This window comes from Perissodus microlepis, chromosome 19 (genome assembly GCF_051167445.1).
Source record: "Perissodus microlepis isolate ML-2025 ecotype Zambia chromosome 19, ASM5116744v1, whole genome shotgun sequence".
In the NCBI taxonomy this organism is placed as follows: Eukaryota; Metazoa; Chordata; class Actinopteri; order Cichliformes; family Cichlidae; genus Perissodus; species Perissodus microlepis.
Window position 1 is genome coordinate 14,894,932 of NC_140479.1, and position 21,095 is coordinate 14,916,026.

Consider the following 21,095-nt stretch of genomic DNA (forward strand, 5'->3'; position numbering starts at 1 on the left):
TCGTAGCCAGACTTTTTCTACATCAATTTTCCACACTAATTTCCTGTGGGGCCCCTTCCTCCCTTGCTCTTGGCCACCCTGTTACAAAAAAAGAAGAAAAAAAACGTGGAAACGCCCCTGCTGTGGTGATCTCTTAAAAATGTTCATTCTTTTTGACTGTAGCTTCTGCGATTTAAAGAGGTTTGGGTGTGTAAACGGTGTTCAGGAGTGCACCTGTAGGAAAAGAAAACAGGGAAAGAAGGAAGCGGATTTCAGAGTGGTTCACTCGTGGGCGGTGCTCGGTCCCGTTGTTCTTCATTTGCAGTCTGCTGCTCTCAGCGCTCAGTTTACCACTGGTTGCGCACGTGGACACATTACTACTCCTGCAGCTCCACGCGCGCGCACGCTCAACGAGCTTTTTGAAGCGCTTTTAAAAGCTTTCCCTGTCCGGAGCCCGATGCTGTCAGCTGTTCTTTCTGGGAAACTTTTGGTAAACTTGCAGAGTATGAACTCTGCATAGCTTCGGTTCCTGCTCTTATCTGCCCCCCTCCCTCTGTCTTTCTCCCCCGTCCCGCGCGCTCTCCGAGCCTTTGTGCAGAAGTATGGTAGATAAAGGTCCCTTGTTGACCTCTGCCATCATTTTTTACCTGTCCATCGGGGCAGCCATTTTTCAGGTGCTAGAGGAGCCCAACTGGAACCAGGCTGTAAAGCAGTACAATGCCCAGAAGGACAAAATACTGGAGAAATATCCGTGCTTGTCCGGGGGGGATTTGGACAGAATATTGGAGGTATGGACATCTTCATTCAAACGTTTCATTCTGTGTTTCACAGCTGCATGAAGATAACTTCCTGTTTAGTTTTACTGGAAGGCACTGGACACTTGAGTGTTTATTGAGCCCCAGCTGGTTTGTAAGCTTTTACGACACAAACCTCCTGGCCTGATTAACCAGCTGCTGTCAGACTGGCTCGACTTTTGGCGCAGTTTCACCAATATATAAATTCACTACTAAACGGTGCCTATTTTTAGTCCTTTATAAATCATAAATTAACAAACTTCCACGAGAAATTGAAGCTAAGTTATCTCTCCTGTTAAGCTTTTTCCCTGCATCAACTGTTTACATTCCCCCAATCTTAAAATTTACAGGACCAGAACTCGTGATAAGTATCATCAAACCGTCTTATTATCTTTGCTGGCGTCCTGCTGTCCATGCCTAATGATTAGGATAATTATTTTATTACTTGTAAATTTGACAGTGTATCTAAAGCAGTGATTATGTGGGTGTGGATGTCCTAATCTGTGACCTCAGATCTTAAAATCTGGAGTACTTGTTGTTCCATTTACTTTCGTGTCACGGTGGCAGTTTCTTTACCAAAAAACCAGGGCCACTGACCTCTGTGGTTTCCCCTGTCAGCACTGAATGACCACAATATGTCAACAATCATATAATTTTTTGTTTGTTTATCCCACGCAATGCTGTTTGTTCATTTACTTTGACTGTCAGAGCTTTAGGACCTTTTGGTTTCCATTTGTTGAATCTGAACTTGGAGGGAAGTCCTACACTGGAGAAGAAGAGTGCTGAAACAAACTGTTTGGCCCGTATTTGCAGTTTTCTAGCTTCCTTGAATCAGCCAAAGATCCAACTTCATCGATTAAAATGGATTTTTCATTAATTGCATTTGGGGCCCCCAAAACTGGGAATAACCCATGCTGGCTCAGCATGGGTTATACGACTTAACTCGTGCTCCTCATGAGAACAGCAAGGCAGCTGGGCAGGGGTTGATGGTGAGCTGAAGCCACCAACTGACACCTTTTCTTGGCATGCAATGCTCCCAGCGTTAGAAGTCCTTCCAAAGGATCACCTGCAGAAACACACTTCTTCTAGAAGGAACTTGAAGACCAAAGCTTCTCCTTTTGTCATCTTGACACTTTAACGAGCTAAACTGTGAATGAATTTGTGCTGTGTGAAAATGAATGCTCAAAGTATTTGTTTTATAATCATTACATGCTTTATCACAATCCATAGCAGTCATATTTGGGACATATTCAGGCTACTTGTGGCACTTTCAGCTCTGTTTCAGTGCAGGAAAGAAGTGCAAGGGCCTGACGCATCCCGAGTGCCAACACACCCAACAAGTGGCCGATATAATCTCTCAGATTATCTCAGAGTTGGGAGCATCAGTAAAGGCCAAAGAATACTCCCATATTTGGGCCAGACATTCATTGCTTTCTGGGACGCATCAGAGAAAGGAGAGAAGCCTCACCATCTGCCAGAGGTGAAAATTTAGACGGTATCTGGGTCCTGTTGCTCACATTTTGCACTTGGAACATGTCTCAACCTGTTTCTACCCCCCTTTCTTTTCCTTTTTTTTTTTTTTTTTTTTTTTTTTGCACCCAGTATTGGGGGGGAGTCTCTCCCCCCTCCCCGGTCTCCTCCTTCTGCTTCTTTGTGTTTGGGCAGTTGAAAGAGTCTCAAACAGCCAAAACCCGTGAAGCGGCCAAATCTGCATATGAATGTAGTTGAGAATAATATGGCTGAGAGATTTTGGCAGTTTCCCTTTAAGCAGCAGCTGCTGCTATAAATCAGCTGAGAGTGAGAAGTTTATTTGGTGTTAGTAGCTGCTCAGCTGCAGCAGAAATGACTCCTGCTTCTGTTTTCTCTCTGAAGTCTTAGGCAACATGATGTTGTGTGTGTGTGTGTGGGGGGGGTTACATTGACATGTTCCCCCAGCTGCGCAGACAGTTGTTCTCCTCTTGTGGTATTATGTTTTCTCTGTTGCTGTTTGCTGAAACACCTGCTGCAAAAGCATTACAGTCAGTTTAATAATAATAAGAATTTTTTTTAAGAAGCAGATTCTATTAGATTTCCACTGTGGAAACTCTGCCCAGCTTGTTAACGATTAAATCAAATGTAAGCAAGTTTAACGAGAGACGGTAACACTATTGTAAAAGTTCTGTTTTATTAACAAGGAGTTTTACTATTAACTGCAGGAGCCTTGAAGTGGTCACAGTTTGCAGATTGGATTTTATGGCCTATCAACATTGGCTCTTGAGAGGCTGCTAAAAGTTCAGCGGGGGGGGGGGACATTATCTCTCCTGCAAAAACAATTGAAGTTTCCTGAAAGCAGTAGCTGTTATGAGAAAAGTGGAAGCAGTGTGCTTTCTGTTACAGCCCAGAATAAACAAGAGGAGGAGGAGCTGACATTTACACATGCAGGTAAAAAAGTGTTCTGAGCTGCATTTGCAGCAAAAGGTGTTTTATTTACTTGGGTTTGGTTTTTATCTTTAAGCAATTATGGCACAAATAGAAGCACATTTTGTTGTATTCTTCATCACCACTATACACTAATCTCGTAAGAGAAAAGATGTACTACATTTAGCTAGTAGCTAGTTTCCATGTGTAGTCCTGAGGCCTGTGCACACAATATTAAATAAGTGTTAAAGTTTAAAAAACAAAAAAAACAAAAGTGTGATGCATATTCTTGGTCTGCAAAATGAATCCAGTGCCGTAATGTGGTCAATCAGCATTCTTCCTAATGGCCACCAGGGGGGAACTTTTTGGGTGTAAACAAAAATCATATTGTACAAAAGTCTGAAAAAATTAGCTAAATGAATGAAAATGAATCTACAGGCTTGCAAGTTTGAAGTCTTATGCAATACGATGTGATATTAATTTAGATCACATTATCGTCAAGAAGATTTATGGCAGTGCTAACTTGAGACTGACAGTTTGCTACCATATGAATATCTTTTAGTTTGCCAGGCAGGTTCACACGTTACTTGTCACCCTCAGCTCGATGTTTCAAAACCTGCCCTCTCAAACCAGTCTGTTACATCTCAGTGGCTATATCCATCTTTTATGTACAGTCTGCAGATTTTTACCAGTTACGTCATCATTATCCTGCCTATCATATACACCGAGATGGCTTCTCGATCACTTCAAAGTGTACTATGTAGCACAACAGGTAACAATTTTAGGCCTTTTCTTTTTAGCCTTTTGAAAAAATCAAGAAGTCAGCCATTTTTAAGGTATGTGACATCTCTTGGAAGAAAATTTATCTTGAGATGAAATCATCCAGACTGGAACGGCTTTGGTGTTAAGTCATGTTTTTAGAAGTCTGACATTACTCAGAAGCCTCTAAATAGTTTGCTAAGAGGTACAGCTCAGTTGTTACTCCCATTGGCATGAGTAAAATAAACTGACGCTATAAATCTGACTCCCCACAATCCCCCCCCCCCCCCCCCCAAAAAAAAAGAAGGGGGAAAAAAACACTCCACTCAAACTCTGTGTGGTTAGAATTCTGCAGTAAAATGACTTTAAATGATCTTGGAAAAAGGTGTCCACTTCCTGAAAATGCAAGTGAATTATAGGATTTTTGTTTGTTTCAAATGACTGGCTCCAGACAAACATACAAATTGTAGTGCTTGTATCCTCTGATTATCTGCTGCGTTACCAGGTTAACCGTCAGTCTAAGGTGGGATTATGCTCTGTTGTAAACATGGGAAAACTGCAGATAACCAGACCAGTGGTCACTCTTTGAAGTCCACTTGAAGAATGCATGTGTAGTTGGTGCTTTAAAGTGCAGTCTCTCAGATGAGTCTGAGTCCTAAAAGAAACTGGCAGGCACACAGCCATCCACACTAGCAGATTCACTAATATATTTTAGGATTTAAGTATTTTTGAGTCTCTGATGGAAAGTTTTTGGGGTTTTTTTTTTTTTGTTTTGTTTTTTTTTTTCTCCTGGGCTTTTTTTTCTTGCTAAGAAAATTGATATTTTTAGTTGGGGGGGGGGGGGTCCTTTTTTTTTTTTTTTTTTTTTTTTTGTCTTTTTTGAACTTTTAAAGAAAGAAATTTGAGTCTGAACAAGACGTTTTTAGCACTTTCACGTAGGACTGGGCGATATGACCCAAAATTCATTTCTCGATATTCTTTAGCTGGATGGCGATATATGATATGTCTCGATATTTTTTTATTTTAAAGCCATAAATTAAGAACAAAAAGTTCTTAGTCAAAGCTGTGTCCCAGATGTCACACAGGCACTTTTATTAACATACAGCGTAGATGTACGTGAAAAAATTACTCAGAAAAAAATTATCAGCATTTATTAAATAATAATGCTCCATAAGTAAAATAAAACAATGTTTTTGTGCATAACAAAAAACTCAGAACTGTGCAGTTAAATGTAAACTAAAAGACGCTGACCATAATAACAAAGACAGATTTTGCAGCTGCTCTGTTCCCAAGTTCTACTGCGTGACTGACAGCCTTGAGTTTGAAATCCTCTTTGCAACCGTGTCTCTTACAGGTGCCATTTGTGGTCCGTATACGCACACAATACAGTAATATTACGTTGAAGCACAGTACGTATCACTCCGCGAGGCTCCTGACTACGGTAGCCGTAATGCGCCGACAATCCATCAAGTGGTGCGACTTCGCAGCTTACCAAAATCGTACTAAACATTTTTTGACAGATTGCTGAGCACCACATAAAATCGGTTCGAGGTCAGTAAGCACAACCAGAATTCATACATAAGGCGCGCTGTCGATTTTTGAGAAAATGAAAGGATTTTAGGCCTTGCAGCCCCCGTGTGTGGGAGAGACAAAAGTAGACGAAAGAGAAGCAAACTTGCGTCTCCACAAGTATAATTATGACGTAACATAGACTATCGATATAAACGATATTGTTATATCTCAAATAAAAATATATAGATATATTTAAAAACTCGATATATTGCCCAGTCCTACATTCACGCATTTGGCAAGAAATTCAAAAGAAGCAGAAAAGAGAAGTGGCTCTCTGTTTTTGGGGACAGCTTATTTTGTCATGTGCCTCGAAATGTTGTCCACCGGTCACTGACTTGTGATAACCAAGACTTTGTTCCTCATTTTGGAAAGTGAAGAAATCACAGGGTGTGGCCCTGTAAGTTTCTGTAGGGTGTAGGTGACTCCCTTAAGGTGCTCTTCAAAACTCATTCATTAGTCTCCAGGAGGTTAAACTGAGCTGAGTCCCAATTAAAGCCAGGATTGTTCTCCCTCATGGGTGAGCACATGATTAGTTGTAGACACTGATCTAAAGGAGCCTTGAGTCTTAAATATTTGTACATTTTCAAGTGTGACATAAAGTTGGTAGTTGTTTGCGCTGACTAACATTAGGGCCAAAAATATGGAGTCTGGACTCATTCAAAAACAAAATCAAAACATGTGATTATCTAGGGCTCTAACAAATACAGTATTCATTCTCTAATGAAGCACAGCATCATGACATCTCGTGGAAATGGGATCTGTTTGTTTGTGTACATGGGCAGAGGTGCCGGTGGGACCTAATTTTTTTTAGTATGCACAAATAGAGTATGGTTCATGCCTTTTACTTTCTACAAAGTTCCACTAACTTGACCAATACACAATCATAAAACTCAGATCAGCCTAACCAGTACAACAGAGGAGGATTTCCCCAGCTGGCAGCCATCATCATCAAAGCAATTAAATCAGTTTAACGATTTCTTTTAGCTGCTGATATTTTGTTAATAATTCTAAAAAATGAAATTAGGTGGTTTGAATTCATTTTGGATTTTCTCTAATCCACTCATACAGGCCAGATATGTAATTACAGACATGCTAATATTTGGATAAATGTCCATATAGTTGCACCTCAGATGCTTCTGGTAGCCATCAATGAGCTTTTGGCCTAATTCTGCATGGATATCTGTCCATTTACAGTATAGCCAACCTGGAAAAAGAACCGATGATATTCATGCACATGCGTGTATGTACACTTCTGAGCACCACTCTATGAAGCATCACTGTTGTTGCACTACAATGCTGCTGCAGCTGACTCCTTGTGAATCCCAACGCCTCAGCATCAGATCCATCTCTCCAGATGCGAGTGAATGTCACAAAGATCATGATGGTCGCAGCACCAATTGTTGCAGATTCTCAGCAAAGTCTTCAACAGTCTGGTATCTTTCTAATTGCAGTCAAATACACAGGGCTCACAAGGATTACTTGAATATACACTGACCTTTTTTTTGTTTTGTTTTTTTTAAACTTTGGCCATGTTTAATATGAAAACCTGCCATTTCACCAGGATATCTGATAGAAAATGTGGGCAGCAGAGTAGTTCAACAGAAATTTGTACATTAAGGTTTAAGGGTTGTGTTGTGCAGTAATAGCATGGGGAAACCCTGCTGAAGCAAGGATTAAATAATCTGTAGCGTTTATCCAGATAACGGCACATACTATACAGTGTCTGTACATGCTGATTCAGCATTTAGGTCAGTGCAGCCTCTCTCCAGATAAGGCCTGTTTCCTCTGAACCTTCAATGAGCCTGGTTTAATTTACTTAAATACTAATAAACTCAATAAATTGGATAATAAAGAACACGCTGTGGTGTCAGTAAAGCAAGCCTGCTTCATGTGATGGTAACAACCTAATTCAAAGCAACCACTCACAAATCTTGATTTCACCATCTTGGATATAAAAATCTTTTCACTTTTACTGGCTTACAATTTTATTCCCCTTTTTATACATTCATTAAATCCATGAAAAAGATGGATAGTCCTTTTTTTCCTTTACTGTTACTTCATTTATCCTAAAAAAGTTTGAAGACGTTGTTGTTGTTGTTTTTCCTCATGCTTGGATCTTTGGTTGCAGTACTGTACATGCAGTCAGATGTCAGTACTGTTACTCAGATGCATTGTTTGCAGCTTATCTGCCTCTTCCTCAGGAATCAATACATAATGAGACAGAAGAGCTTCAGTTTCTTCATTAATTGCAGCTCAGAAAGGGCTTTTGTATACTGCTGTTTGGTTCTGTTGTACTGAAAGTGGAAAAATACAGAAGAGCTGGAGTGGTATGTTGAGCTGCCGCTGTCCTGATAACAGTTTGTCATTGTGGAGGGTTTTTTCTTTTTTTCTTAACTGTTATTTTTCTTATCAGTGTCCTGCAGCAGAGTGGTAAACCTTCAGTTAGTTATACAGAAATGAAAGGAGCTTTTAGTAGAGGAGTGAACTGTGTTCTGTCATGCGATGTGTGTGTGATGAGTGTTAGTGTTGGGCTGGGTTGTTTGTTTTTACTTTTTTGTGACACAGTGGTGTAATTTGAAATATTTAAAGATTTCATCTCTGTCTTTTCAGTGGACAAGATTGTAGCTCTGAATTACAAACAAAAAAATGGCACACTGAAAACGTGAGACACAGAATTATGCTCTTCTCTAATTTTGGTGGAACAGATAATTGGTCCGGGAACTTTACGTGAGAGACACAAATGGTACAAATGGTAATGTTAGTTATTTGTATATTGTGACGTAAAACGATGCACTCTAATGCTTTCAATAGTTCTGTCATTAAAGTCAAGGTGTGGTTGCTCATTACAGAAAGCGCTTGTTTGCATATAACTGGGCTACTTTCAATTGAAATGGAGTTGAATACAGACTTATTACATCAGCTCAAGATGCATTAACATAAAGCTGCATTTTTTTTTTTTTTTTTTTTTTTTTTTTTTTTTTTGAGGTGGAGTTGTTTCACTCCTTCTTTTGGGTGTTCGGGGGCTGGATTAGGATGGTCCATGGGCTGATTCTGGGCCATGTGTGTCTGCCATGGGTTTTTGTTTGTTTGTTTGTTTGTTTGTTTGTTTGTTTGTTTTTATGTGAAAACGGTTCTGGCAAGGGGTGGATTTTTTTTATTTATTTATTTATTTTCCTCTCTCTCTCATTTTGTGAATGAGGCAGTGGGGAGAGCGGTGGCACACAGATCTCCATTTGGAAGATTTGAAGATATTGCCCAACTCCACAGTAGTTAAATTTGTTTGTTCTTTCTCTAATTAATAAGCAGTCTTTGATTCTGACCTAACTAAAAGTGTGCCATTCAGAAGTCCTCACATAAAACTTTATCATGTTAGAGAGGCGTTAAAGCATGTTAAACCTGCTTAAAGTTACAAGCATCTTGCTGTCATTAATGTTATAGTCTAGTAATGCAGTGAAGTCTTTGTGTGGTTCATTTTATTGAAAGCAGCATTTTATTCATTTTCCCTCATTTAATTTGTCATGTGCTCTGTGCAAATTGGGGGAAATGCAGTTTGCTTAACAAGATTTGCCAAATTTCTTTTCATTTTACTTTTTTTTTTTTTTTTTTTTTTTTAATTTGTGCATTTAGAGATAAACGTTTTATAAATAAACTTTACATTCTGTGATCACTTTATTTGCAAAATAAGCTGCCCCGCGGAAGTTTAATCTGGGTGGTTTAGCTACTATTTGGACAGTGGCAGACATGTGATGAAGCCAGTTTAACAGCTTCCTCCTGAGCTTGTTTGGTCCTGTTTTGACACAAACACACTTTTGTGCTTTTTGCTCATTCCTCATGCTCATTAGTGACCTGAGGTGGCCTCTGGCTGACCTTTTAACCTTTCATGGACTTTTAGCTCTGCAGAGCTTGTTCGAGAGAAAGTTTAGTTGTGGAAACACAAGAAATTTGAAGACTTGCATTTTCAGTCTGCTTTAATTTTAGATGTCATCACATTTTCTATTTGACTGACATACACCAGAGGTATGTGGTACTTCCTTCCATGCGTCAGCCTTTGCTGTGCTCATTCTATTCTTGTGAATCAGTAGCTTTATATGTGCTAAACTTGAGCCATGTATATCTGCCAGACAGACTATGAACATCCTCAGATCTTCTGTATAATGCAAGAATGAGGTGAAGAGTTCACATCAGTTTCAGAGTAATGAACGAATCGCTTATTATTTATTGCTTCATCTTGAGATTAAATATCCACCATGATTTCCAGAAAGTTAGCTGTGTTATTAGAAATGCCATCACTCTGCATTAAAGCAGCCCAAGCTATCAAAGTCTGACACAGAACAACAGAGTCATTATCATCTAGAAGATGACACGTTATATCTGTATCTAGAATTTATAAGGTTAAAGAGACCTTTGTTGATCAGCTGAATAGGTGCATTTTTTTTAATACACTCTCTATGACACAGCCTTTGAAAAGATTAGTGAGTAGTACTGTGGAACAAAGAACCTATGTGGGAGTCTCTGTTAAACTTTCTAACATGATTCACATGCCTGGTAAGCTAGCTAATACCATGTGTTTTTTCCCATCTGTTCATTTAGAGGCTGCAAAGCATCCTTCATCTTATTCAGGTTCCTCAGCTTGCTGGTTTCGGTGCCACCTGTTTTGTTCATCGAGAGAGGAGATCTGTACATAGATCTCTCCACCCTGGCAGCTTGCGTAATAGCTTTTTAACATGTGTTAAAACGTTGTAGTTTTTTTGCCGACAGTGCAGCGATTGGTGATATGTTTGCACAAGCGTGGATGTGCAATGCATGCAAGAATTCAAAATCCTCAAACTTTTAGGGATCCTTTGATTGTGGGGGGAAAAGTGGACAAAAGTGAAAGAAAAATGGATCACACTGTAGTCGCACACGAGTGTAGGTGTACAGCTCTCCACTCAAGGTCAGCAAAATAAAAAGGAAGGACGATGGAATTAGCATATTTTTATACGTGCCCAAAAAAAGGCTGACTGTAGACTTGACCAAACATTGTTTATATCCAGCCAATTAGCCTGTTTATCTGTGACACATATCCTAAACTCTTTTTCCTACCTCTAACCAAGAGGAGTCTGATACAATGCTACATTTTCTTTCTTTTATGCAGGTAGATTATTCTCTAAGTTAGATGCTTGCTCTGATCATCTGGTACATGCAGTTGCAGTTCCTGTAATCAGTTTTATGCAAGAAAAATTTAAGCCTCAACATGGCCAATAAGTAGTTTACCTCATGCATATAAATGTAAGCAGTCATTAGATGTGCTGGGTTGCTGGGAGGATTGGCAAAAGTGCGTAAGCGAACAGCAAGCGACTGAGGTTTTTCCTCTTTAATTTCTAGTCATGGATTGAAAACAAACTTGGTCATCACCACTGTCATCCTAAAGCCCAACAGTCCAACTGTGTTGTTTCAGAAGACAAAAGACTGGCTTCCCCTTGTTCTGGTAATTACAGAGGAGAACTGTAACAGGCCTGTTATTATTAGAGAACCAAGCATCTTTCAGGACTTGAGGGCTTATGTGAATTTTGCCAACGCCTGCACATTTCCCCCCCTTTTCAGCCCTCGGGGAGAGAGAGCGTGGGGTAGTGCATTGTCCCGGCACACATGGTCGGGTGTTTGCTAATTCCCAGGAGGAAAAATTCAGTTTTTGTTGTGGTTGCGGATGGACACGTATGGTTGGGGATGATTGATTAAGCGCCTTTTGCCTCATCATCTGGATTTCAAAATGTCATTGAAAGAGTTGGCTGACATATTCCACACATAACTTGGTTAAACCGGGTTTTTGGGTCCAGTCCAACAAAAGAACTGCTTTCAAACTACCTGATCTTTTTAATGCTGCATAATCATGCGATTATGAAATGGGTGTTTAGGTTTGCAGTGCTTGCCTTCCTGTTTCTCTACCAAAGTAAGCAAAGGCTTAGACTACAAAGCCCTCAGGTTAAAGATGAGTCTCAAGGGTGCCAGAGTGACGTTTCAGCTCATCAGTAGTACTCTAGATACTGTCAGCATATCACAGGAAGGATGTGCTAGAAGAAACGCAGGTTGCACAGGAGGCACTTCCTGTGTTCTTGTACTGAGCTCGGTGGACTGTTTTCTAAATGCTAGTTGATGGCACCCATCTGTTGTTCTATCTTTAATTCTCTCTAAGACAAAGTCCAGCCTTTTCTCATGCACAGTCTTTGTTTTTTGTCCCCAGGTGGTGTCAGATGCTGCAGGCCAAGGGGTCACAATAACAGGCAATAAGACTTTCAATAACTGGAACTGGCCAAATGCCGTTATCTTTGCCGCTACAGTTATTACCACCATCGGTAAGTTCTTCTGGATGTTTGACAGCTGGATTTATGAAACGGATGCAGGATCACTTTAGAGCTGGGCTCTTGGTTGTTTTTATACTTTAAATGTTTTTATATTTACACTCAAATTTAATCTTAAAGGAGCGCCGTGTAAACTCAGAGGACAGTTATTAATGACACCAGATCGTGCTCGTTTGTATCAGTCAAAGCGATGAGATATACAGTCTGTCCTGTTTGTAGTGTATGTCATGCAACCACTTAGAGACCGAGCCGAGTATCAGCATATTGATGGCAGAGTTTACTTGGACATTGTGAAGCTACTGATCTCAGATAGTTTTGTGATTATGTAGCTAAGTAACAGATTAATGGGTAACAGTTTGCTGTAGAAAGCCAGTTTTAGTTGCATTTCTTTGTTTTGTGCCATTACGTGATTTCCAAAGTCAGTACTGTAGAGTTAAATATTGAAGTAATTTGGCAAACTAGTCAACTAGTGTTTCCACTCAGATATGCTTTTTTTTTTTTTTTTTTTTTTTTTTTGCTGATGATATCGTGAGCCAGCAAGCTTTTGGTGACTGGAAAATGGGCAGCTGAGTTGGTAGGGCAGATGCTAGCTAACATTTTAGCAAAATCTATGTTTTTAGTTTTGTCCTTTTAAGGACTTCGTGTTGTCCCGGGAGCTGAATGTTTGTTCGCATTTGTGATTAGTGAAGTGTTGCTCACTGTTGAAGCTGGAAGTGGAAGAGACACTTGGGAACAAACCTAAAAGCTTCACATCCTTTGGATTCCATTACACAGAATTTAGTCCAAAAGCTCTTGGAGGCAACGGAGCAACTTACAATCTATTCAGATGTGAACAGTAAAATTATTTATTGCTTGAAAGTAACATTACATCATGCATTTTTATACGTTTCAACAGTGTGCTTATCTTCAAATTGTAAGAGATGCTCAAGTGGCGTCTTGGAGTCTTTTATAACTTGCTTACCTCTAATGTAGGAATCTCAAATCCTCTTAAATTATCTATGCATGTTGCATTAAATGGCCTCTTGTTTTCTGATTATACAACGCAGGACATTTCAGGGAGTAGTCAGGAACCAATAGGTTGTCCAAATGTAAGCATGCTGTTAGGAATGATAAGAAAAGTAAATTCAAAGATAAATCAGAAAAACAAATTATTTACAAATTAGCCATCAGGAGTATCAGATGTCGTAACTCTGACGGTAGTCAGTCCGCATAGTTTTGCAGATTTGATCATGAGCCACTTATTTGTATAATACAATGGAGTTTTTTTTTGTTTTTGTTTTTTTTACCCCCCCCCCCCCCCTCTCTCTCTCTTTCTCTTAAGGCTATGGGAACATTTCTCCGAAAACATCAGCAGGACGTGTGTTTTGCATCTTCTATGGCCTGTTTGGTGTGCCTTTGTGTCTTACCTGGATCAGTGAACTGGGGAAGTTTTTTGGCGGTAGAGCCAAGCACCTGGGCCTATTTTTAACCAAAAAAGGCCTATCACTGGTAAGCTGATACTCCTTTTTTTTTTTTTTTTCCCTCACTCCCTTCTTTAATTTCTTTGAAAAGTACTTTAATCTATTGTTCAGCTGAAGTAACTTTTTTTTTTTTTTTTTTTTTCTTCCCTCCAGAGGAAATCTCAGTTTACCTGCACGGCTATCTTTCTTCTTTGGGGTGTCCTGATCCATTTAGTCCTCCCGCCTTTAGTCTTCATGTCTCAGGAGGGTTGGAGTTACATTGATGGCTTGTACTTCTCATTTGTTACCTTGACCACAATTGGATTTGGAGACATGGTGGCAGGTAAGCTGGCTTCTAAAATTTAGACAGTTAAGTTAGTAAAAGGTTCCTCTTGATGTCCTTGAACTTCAATGCAAATCACTCACACTGTTCTTTGTCCATGCAGGTGTGGATCCAAACAAACAATATCCACCTCTGTATCGTTACTTTGTGGAGGTTTGGATTTATCTAGGCTTGGCCTGGCTTTCTTTGTTCTTTAACTGGAAAGTTCGGATGGTGATTGAAGCCCACAAAGCCCTGAAGAAACGCCGCAAGCTGCGCAAGCTATCTCTCGAAGAGCTCCGCCACTACAAAGAGTCTAACAAAGTTTCCCCTACTTCGCCTCCCACTCTGAATGATGTCAACATTTTCAGCTTCTTGTCCAAGAAGAAGGAAGGCTACAATGACCTGATTAAACAGATTGGCAACAAAAAAGATGGCAGCAAAACAGTCTGTAACTCTAAAGAGATCGGTCGCTCGAAGAGTTGCAACGATGCTCCTATGTTTAACGGCCATACCATCCTCAGCCTGGACCGCTCGCCGCGTCAAAAGAGGCGCTATAGCTTTAGTGACCGCGTCACTGTTGCGTTTTCTAAGTCTAAGAACTACCTCCTGGGCTCAGACAATGGTTTACTGCTAAAGGAAGATCAGGTGGAGGGTGACCTAGAACTAAACCATGATCAAATGTTTGAGAACCAGCTTGACAAGGATGTGAATCTGGAGAATGGAGGAGAGAGAGAATGTGTATCAGTCGGTCACAGGGCGTGGGACTCCAAGGAGTACCATTCTCTAATGTTCCAAAATGCCAACATCACCTTCATCGACGAGGAGAACTTCCTCAGCAATAACTCTGAGGAGCTCGAGGAGGAGGACGACGATTCTAAAGCAAAACTCTCCATCACCACGTGCGACGAAAACATTGAGACGAACTCCAAGGAGGAGCAAAGCTCAGAGTCCGAAGGATCTGTCTTCACGAGTGACGGTTCAGAACACAGCCACTCGTACGAGAAACTGGTAGAGGAATATGCAAAGGAGGAAAACACAGACTCCTGACACGTGAAGGCAACACACGTGAAGGCAACACACGTGAAGGCAACACACGTGAAGGCAACACACGTGAAGCATTGTAATGTGAAGCGTTTGAGAGGAAAGTTGCATTGCACTTTGAAGGGGTCTGATCATGAGAAGTCAAGATCAAATTTCAAATCAAACTCTTGAGCACGTGTTCTTTGTCTTGCCGAATCTGAACTGCAAAGTACGTGACACATAACCCCAGGAGTATTTAACGACTGATCTGTTTCTTTGTTTTATACGGTTTGAAAAACTATAAGCAACATTTTATTGTCATGTCCAAAGAAGCAAGTATTTCTTTGTTTTGTTTTTTTCTACTTTCACATGGGATTTCTTCTGATTTCCTGTATTTTCATGTATTTATAATCACCATATTGGTGTTTTGTTTTTTAATATATTTATTCAAATGAAGGAAAGGGTAGCTTTTATTCAGTGGCTACGTGGGTTTATGTTTCCCGTTGCACAATTCCACCAAGTGAGGATAGACCAAAGTTCATCCCAGTGCACATTGTTCTTTATATAATCTGAGCCAAGCATGTCTTAAAAAAATGAAGGGCCAAATCTTATTGCTGTGTCTGAGATTTCAATTTATTTTGACTGTAAGAAACAGAGATGTGACTGTACTCTGCTACACACGCGTCCTAGAACAAACGTCTTTGTGAACAGACTCCAAACTTGTGAAGTTGTGGGGCAGTGTTGTGGTTTTCTGCACATCTGTTCGATGCCTCCTTAGGCATTTGCTTCCTAAAGTTGATATTTTGACTTGGGATGGCGTTGCCTGACTGGAACAAGCCTTTAACAGTAAAAACATTCCTCCTTACCACTCTTACTCAATTTTTATTTTCCATGTAAATATTGGCTGAAGGCCCGTCAGTAGCCTCAAACATGGCTCGGGCTCGGGACGTGGCCTTGCTACTCATGTTTGCCTTCAGGGGGCTCGCACTGCCGTCAATGATTGAAGTGCCGCTTGTGAAAGGGAGCCAAGGTTAACTCGGAGCAGATCGATCCTCTTTAACGCATGTTTCAGTCGTCCCTGCACAGGCCTGTAACTTGTTGATGTCTGATGCGTCTCAGCCTTAATTATTTCTGCCTTTTTTGCATGTGAACTGGCACACAAACTTGAAACAGTATTACTCTGAATGGTAAAATGGCAGAGATCCAGTGCCACAAAGGGCTACTTTAAATCTAAAGCCAACTAAATTTAGTAAAGTTCATTAAAAACGCATAAAATACACATTAAAACGTTTTTTGTTTTGTTTTCCTCATGTAAACATGAAAACTGCCTTGCAGGTGACCGCCATCACCTGAAATGGCTTTAAATCCACTGTGAAGCAGAGGATGAACATCACTGTAACATCTGTTGAATGTGACTCACTGAAAAGTTCTTTCACACTGGGTGAAAGAAGATGAGGAAATAAGTTCTGCTTCCTCTCTTGTGTTTCATCAGAGCCACTTTTTATTTTTCTTTCTTTTCACGTTTTCCAAGATATGTTAGTGCAGCATTGGTGTGTGTGTGGACTGAATTTCTAGCAAAAAATGATTACTTAAGAACAGGTTAGGTAGATTTAGGGCCATTGTTCATTGTTTCCTTCCTAATGTTGCTCTGTGGTGTAATAAAACTCCATTATACTCGTCTGTAAGTTTCTTTTTGTTATGATTAAGTTATTCATATTTTTGTGTAAATTTTGTATATGAGTTCTGAACAAAACTGTATATTTCGTTAAAAATAAACACTGAATGAAATCTTTTGAGGTTTGTTTGGGGTTTTTTTGTGTGTGGGTTTTTTTGTTTTTTTTTTTCTCCCCTCCATTTATTGGACTGGTAATGCATTGATGTCTTTTCCAGTGGTGGAGGTATGAGGTAGCTCTTGGTTCATGGTTGGCTGTGGCCATGCATCATATAACTGAAAGAGGGAGGGGGGGGGGGCATTTTGGTGCAGATATTTTAAGTTTTTGAATGTAACTTTGCACTGCCCTTTGTTTTACTTGAAGGGCATTTCCTCTGCGCAGGTAGTAATACACAATTCAATTGTCTGTAAATTGTGCTACATTTGTAAACCCTATTTTCACAAATAAGGAAAAACAGTTGGATACACCAAATATCCTTTCCATCACTAGCTGCATTCCAAATGTTGTAGTCGTGGGTGGTTTAGGGGATTAAATAGTCCTGTATTTTTAGTGTATGCCGCCCAAAAATGACCACAAATCTATCCTGGTCACCCCACTGTGTTTGTTTGTTTTTTGGGTTTTTTTTCCTGCTCATACCATGAAATGATTACCTGGCTTGGTCTCAGATGGTTTCCTCACGTCTTCATGTCTCAGCTCTTTTGAGTCATGCCACAATAGACGAACAGTGTTTTAAAAACAGTGCTGTTGTAAACTTTTGGCAACCATAACATGCAGGTTATGGTTGTATAGCTAAAAATAAAATAAAGCACTTTGTTCTTGGTGACACGTGCTCGACTAAATGTACTTCAGAGGGCAAGTTATTTAAAAAATAATTACCCCTATGTATTTGAGAGAAGTTGAAATTTTGATTAATGTTCTTTTATACTTCAGCAAGCCATGCTGATTGCCAGATGAGTTCCACAGTATTCCCACTTCCATGAATGACAAAATTAAACTGGATGGTGAATCCTCAATGAATTGAATGCTTCCATGTTTGCAGACAATAAATTCCAGGGATGGCATCATTTCAATGATGAGTGACCGTGTAATCTGCCATTTTCCATTTTGTAACAATTTCATACCAGTTGTAGCTCAAGCCTAAATATAAACGGGTCAGAGATCTAAAGCATTTGGTGTTGCATGCTGCAAAATTTGGACATTTAAACACGCAAGTCTGGGCATTGACTCACTTTTGGAGCCAGCCTCAAGTGGCCATTAGAGGGAAAAGTCCAGCTTTTGCCATTGTGCACCCATTATAGCTTTCTTCTTCTGTTATTTATCTATGCTGGGAGAAAAAAAAAATATTGCAAACATGTTTTTAACACCATCTCTGCTATGCAGCCCCAGAAGTTGTGTAGCACACATAGACTATCCATTAAAGTGGGCATAATTTCTTTTTTCCTTCTCACCTAATTTACGGAGTGAGTTAAGGACACTCACTAGTTCCAACCATTTTCTGTTCTATCTTATGATAGTGAGAGCCAGTCGATCAGAAGAAAGTTGGCTTAAAATACTAAACTAAGGATTCAATAAAATTATGAGATGATACCAAATTGATAATTTACTTTGAGTTGTGAATCTTGCAAAGCTACTCTGGAAATGAGCAGAATGACTTCCTTTTAAACTGAATCCATATTGGAATGCATCTTAAGTATCCTTCAAAGGTTTAATGATACTTTCATATCGTCTTGTACAGTCTGTCCTTTATTATAAGAAAGTAACGCTTCAAGTTACATTTACAGTATTAAAAATACTGTAATTGTGTTATTTCCCCCTTTTTTTTTTGAAACACTAATTCAGTCTGTACAGGGTCATGGTCATGCTGGCAGACAACAAGTAAACACAGACAAAGCAGCTATAATAAAAGCAATAAAAGCAGCTATAATAAAAGCAGCTATAATAATGACACTCAGTTTATTCATAAGGGTGGGGCCAGGCTGCTGACATCTCCTGATCTGCTAAAAGAACATAAGGTTAATGTTTGCTTGACAACCAGTTTTTGTTGGCACAGTCGCCCACAGAAACTATGATCGTCTTCCACTTACAAGAAATCTGCTCAGAGAGCCTCCAAAAAGTTGTAGAAAAGGCTTAAAACGGACAGCAGCTGATATTTTTAATCTCTATTTAAAACTTTTTTCTTTTTGTTTTGTTGCTTCTCCGTTTAAAGGTGTGTGAAAATGGTGTAAGATGAACATCATGTAGTTGGGGGAAATTAATAAAACAGCACAGTGACACTGAGCAATAGTGGAGCAGTGGTTAGAACTGTTGCATCATATTAACAAGGTCATGGGTTCAAATCCACCATCTCAGAGGTTATAACAGGGGGTTTTACTCAGAAGTGAGAATAATGAGTTTCTTAACTGTTATGTCCACTGACCTTTTAGCCTCTTCTTAGAAGAGAGCTGCTCTCCCTCCCTCCCTCCCTCCCTCTCTGTTCCAGGTTATCACACCTGTTTGTCACAGCAGAGCAGCATCAAGATCATTTGTGGAAAAGTATATATAGCTCTAGCAACAAGTCCTTCGCCCTCTCTTTTAACCATTAAGTGCTGGGAAGTGTTGCGTTAGTCCTGTCTAGCTTCAGTTGTTATTGAAGATTAAGGTGGCAACTTTGTGGGACGTAGTTTGTTTCTCCTGTTTTGTGGCCAGCCAGTGATCTTAGGCTTTGTCCCTTTTTTTGATTTCACTCTAGAGTTTTGCCTTCTTTTCTTTCCAGGAAGAGTGGGGGGCTTTGTTCTTTTGGCCTTGGAGACTCTGAAGATTCATTTGTTTCCTTTTCCCCTCCTACTTAAGTTAGAGTAAGGTAAATGTAAATAGATGTAAGTAGTATGAGTTGCGCTGCTGCCCTCGTATGTCACACCCTTCGTGCCCCCTATACTTCACAGACAAGGGAGGGGTCGTAACACCTGTCTTTCTCACCTGATGGGAGAAAATGTTGCAAGTGGCACCAAGTGTAATTATATAGTTAATGAAATCACTGCAATGATACTCATCATTCAAACACTTAGATAAACTATTAACGTGAAAACAGATTATTATTCATACATATCTGCTACACTGTAGAGTTACTGCATGAGCTGTGACAGATTTCCCGTATCTGTCGTTTGGGTAGCGGAGCCGAAACACAATTTAAAGATCCGAAAGTGCTCACACTTTGAATATGAGCCGATGCTGAGCACTGATGATTCTCACTGAACCGAACTAAAAGGAGAGCTCAGCATGAAAACGTGCTGAGCGTGGCAGAAACACAAACGTCTCCTGTTACTGTGGGGTTGAAGAAAAACGTAAACCATCACTCTGCAATTTCGTCAAAACGACTCAGTCTGAGTTTTTTGAATCAATTTCTTAAGTGGTCAGTTCAATTAAAATCAACAAAATCTTAAAACAAATGTTCCCACCTCTAAATAAGCTCATTTTCTATACAATAACTCTTGCATATCTAATTTAACTTACAGAAGTGCACTGGGGTGGGTTGAAATGTTCCACTTTTTCATTCAAAGTTTGACTATTTTTGAGCCTTAGATTCTTATTTTATCTTAGTTTATTCTGTGGATACTTTGATATCAAGAAAACAAATTCAAAGTCAAATGAAAACAAAGGGGAATATAAGTACCATTTGTGTAAATGCTTACACTCCCTGTGCCATATGTAACAAACGATATTAAATATCTCAAATCTAAACCACTTCTAGAGATCTAGTCCTTTATAAGTTAATAAGTACAGGATTTATCCATATGAAAAAGGTCAGGACAGAAAAAAAAGCTTTCAATCGCTTTAAAAATCAGGGAGAAAAAAGTCTTACACTTACTCCATAAATTGAAGCATCAAAATAATGGGCTATAACATAAACGTTAAACAACAATGATGTCTAATGGCTGTGAGATAGAGTAACAGAAACAAGCTTTGGTGCTCTGGATGTTCGATCCAATTTCTGATATTCACTGGAGGAAGCTTCAAAAAGTGCATTTTGTGTAAACATTCAAGGGTCACATCACCATATGAGATAGAACCTGTTTTAACCAGCAGCCTATCATATGAAAGGTCTCATTTTTACCTACAGTTTGTTACCCGGCCATCCTCCAGTTGTGATTCCATTCTAAAATAGGCATCCTTTAACACTTGCAAATAAAGCTGTGAAATGGAGAAACATCATCATTCCCCCTGTGTTTAGACATATTCATTAAGAAAATCAATTAATTTATTCAATGATCCATTTGTTCTCTTTTCTTTGCCCTCACCCTCCAATCAGTTGTTATAGATGGCTGGCCCTTCACAAGTCTGCCTCTGCTGGAGATCTCTTTCTGTTAAATGGGAGTTCTTCCATCCCACTGTCACCAACTGCTGTTCAAAGTGGATTGATTGACTGATTTGATCCTCTTACCTGAAAGCAACTCTTATGAATTATTGCTACAAAAACAAAATTGAATTGGAAGGTTTTTTAAAAGCTACGATCAGAAAAACATCACTTTGTCTGCAAGTCTGAAAAAAATAGTCTGAAATACTGTCTGTGAAGGTTCTCAGTCATCCAGGTCATTGTAGTCAAAGGAGCTTGCAAAGCAAAGCGTCTGGACTTCTTTAAGTTACTTGAAGAAGTGTTTTGGCGTTTTGTCTTTCGGGTGAACCAGTTTTTGTCTGAGTGTGTTGCTGGGTCTGAAATGCACCGGGATGTCATGCTTGGAGAAAACTCTCCTAAGTTTTTCTGATACACCGGCTACATAGGGGATGACAATGTTGTTGCGTCTGTCCTTCTTATCCTCCCTCGC

General features: G+C 39.6%; 1 protein-coding gene across 2 annotated transcripts; it reads left to right on the forward strand.

Moving 5' to 3' along the window:
* The first annotated feature begins 289 nt into the window (after nt 1-289).
* On the forward strand, nt 290-16,425 carry LOC146365641 (potassium channel subfamily K member 5-like). 2 transcript variants are annotated; one of them, XM_084915319.1, is made up of 5 exons: nt 290-767; nt 11,722-11,833; nt 13,161-13,327; nt 13,453-13,621; nt 13,725-16,425. In XM_084915319.1, the coding sequence occupies exons 1-5, from the start codon at nt 582-584 to the stop codon at nt 14,648-14,650; spliced, it is 1,560 nt and encodes a 519-aa protein (XP_084771445.1). In that variant the 5' UTR covers nt 290-581; the 3' UTR covers nt 14,651-16,425. The 2 variants fall into 2 exon arrangements, with proteins under 2 accessions (XP_084771445.1, XP_084771446.1); XM_084915320.1 differs by lacking the exon at nt 290-767 and adding an exon at nt 2,438-3,194.
* Nucleotides 16,426-21,095: the final 4,670 nt, after the last annotated feature.

What these genes read in the sequence shown, in the direction of transcription:
- LOC146365641 (XM_084915319.1), top strand. Translation starts at nt 582, where the DNA reads ATGGTAGATAAAGGTCCCTTGTTGACCTCTGCCATCATTTTTTACCTG. An exon ending in ATTTGGACAGAATATTGGAG is followed by an intron (nt 768 to 11,721) that starts GTATGGACATCT and finishes TTTTGTCCCCAG; the next exon opens with GTGGTGTCAGATGCTGCAGG. An exon ending in ATTTGGAGACATGGTGGCAG is followed by an intron (nt 13,622 to 13,724) that starts GTAAGCTGGCTT and finishes TTGTCCATGCAG; the next exon opens with GTGTGGATCCAAACAAACAA.